Source organism: Saccostrea echinata, unplaced genomic scaffold (assembly GCF_033153115.1).
Source record: "Saccostrea echinata isolate AGI-Se365-2 ecotype Australia unplaced genomic scaffold, CSIRO_AGI_Sech_v1 ptg000040l, whole genome shotgun sequence".
NCBI classification, from domain to species: Eukaryota; Metazoa; Mollusca; class Bivalvia; order Ostreida; family Ostreidae; genus Saccostrea; species Saccostrea echinata.
This window is the reverse complement of record NW_026889789.1, coordinates 3,379,000-3,380,933: the sequence shown is the minus strand read 5'-3', so window position 1 is coordinate 3,380,933 and position 1,934 is coordinate 3,379,000. Positions and strand designations below refer to the sequence as shown.

General features: G+C 34.5%; 1 protein-coding gene across 1 annotated transcript; it reads right to left on the bottom strand.

The window, feature by feature from the left end:
• Positions 1-393: 393 nt before the first annotated feature.
• LOC133200624 (uncharacterized) lies at positions 394-1,645 on the bottom strand. Its single transcript, XM_061336412.1, has 2 exons — positions 1,529-1,645; positions 394-1,424 (listed from the first exon to the last, which is right to left on the bottom strand). Exons 1-2 carry the CDS (start codon positions 1,569-1,571, stop codon positions 592-594), a joined length of 876 nt encoding a protein of 291 aa, XP_061192396.1. The 5' UTR covers positions 1,572-1,645; the 3' UTR covers positions 394-591.
• Between the last annotated feature and the right edge of the window lie 289 nt (positions 1,646-1,934).

Genomic DNA, 1,934 nt, shown 5'->3' with positions numbered 1-1,934 from the left:
GAAAAATATTATAGAATAAAGGATGAAAAAGTTGGATAAAGGACATTGGAAGTTTTGAATATCAAACAGCTGAACAATGTCCTGTTTTACATAAACAAAAAAAAAAAAACTTCCTCAAATCAAACTAATTATATATTGAGAGGAAACTAAACCCGACCTAAGAGAGGAACTCATAAACGTTGAGACTCCTATTGTGATACAATATAGGACTATATATACGGTCTTTGAAATTACCTCTAATTCTGCGAAAACTTTCAGATCGGTGTGATAGTAACGAACACACACACATACACATACCCTCCCTCACAGAGAGAGAGAGAGAGAGAGAGAGAGAAAATTTAATTCAAATTGCATATATTATGCAGCTAAAATCTAGATTAAAACATAGAAATAAAGATTTTAAAAAAAAGAAACTGATGATCATTATAGAAGTCTTACTCCTTTCGCTAGGAATATATTATAATAACGGTCACATAATAGAGGCACATCAAATTTAATCTCTCTCTCTCTCTCTCTCTCTCTCTCTCTCTTGAAGGATCGCAGTATCATTTCAAAAAATGTCAATTATTTCGACATAACAGCAACCTCCCATTACATGAGATCTGTATAGATGTTGCCTTCTTTATCCGTATTCTCAGTTTCTTTTACATCGGTACTGCAGATAGACACTGAACTTTTCAGGGATTTAATGTGTATCCCTGGTTCATCAACAGTAGGTTGTAAGGGTACAATGTACAGGGATTCATCATTAATTGATTGATGGTCAGTTGTCGTAGTGTCGCTCTCCATGGTTTCAATAGTGATGCTGTTGTCCATGGATATACAATTCGTAGTTGTTTGTTTACGTTTCACTTTTGCGTAGATGTCTTTATTATGCATTGTTTCGTCGTTTTCTTTAGCTTTTTTCTCCTTGACTGGAACGTAGCTATTTTGTCGGGCTTTTCGTTGAATTGGACCATTTTCAAGGCAGACAAGGCTTGCTGTAGACGTGTCATCAACATGTTCCATGCAATTGGAAAGTGCATCATATTCGGAAATTTTTACACAGGTGTTGATTTCATTCAAATCATTGTAGCATACATCATCATTGTCTATATTTTCCACTTGTATTTCAAATTTTCGTCTCCTTTTCTTGAATTTTCTGCAAATAAATATGATAACCACGATTGTTACTGGAAGAGTAAGAAGTGTGTTCGATATTACAATTGCATAAAGGCCGTGGTTCATATGTCCAGGATTGTTCGTTCTATGATTCAAACTGGGTTTCAATTTTGCTTCCCAATGGAGCCGATTAGAGATAGGTCTTGATGCAGGACTAGGATGATTCCAATCAAACACAGAGCTTTGAGAAGTAGATGTTTCTGACGCCTCAACGCTTTTCTCGATTTCCCCGCTTGTAGGAGTGATTAATGTACTCACCAGGTCTTTGAAAAAGAAAAACTATGCCTTTATAGTTATACGGATTGTAACAAATAGTTATATATCATTCATAGAATAAAATCATAGTGATATCATATTAATTATCTACCGCATCCATAAACATGATGACAAGGCTCTACACATCTGCACATCTTTTGACAGTTTCTACCATACGTTCTTGAAGGGCATTTTTCTGAACAGTTTTGTCCAAAGAATCCGATATCACATTCTTCAAACAAATAAAATAATGCAGACATATATTCAATTTTCTATCTACATGTATGTCCCTAAATATGAACTGAGAGCTACGTTTATGTTATATATCAATGTGTGAATTATGAAAAAAATGTGAGTTATATGTGCACCAACCTTTACAGCTATTGGTGATGATATCGAACATATATCCATCGCAGCAATTATTTGGTTTCCTGGGAGAATTGAAACCATAGAGATTATGAATCAGGATACGTCTTAATTAATAGACTTTCATTGTAACGCATTTGACATAAACATGA

What these genes read in the sequence shown, in the direction of transcription:
- LOC133200624 (XM_061336412.1), bottom strand. Translation starts at nt 1,571, where the DNA reads ATGTGCAGATGTGTAGAGCCTTGTCATCATGTTTATGGATGCG. An exon ending in TCATCATGTTTATGGATGCG is followed by an intron (nt 1,425 to 1,528) that starts GTAGATAATTAA and finishes TCTTTTTCAAAG; the next exon opens with ACCTGGTGAGTACATTAATC.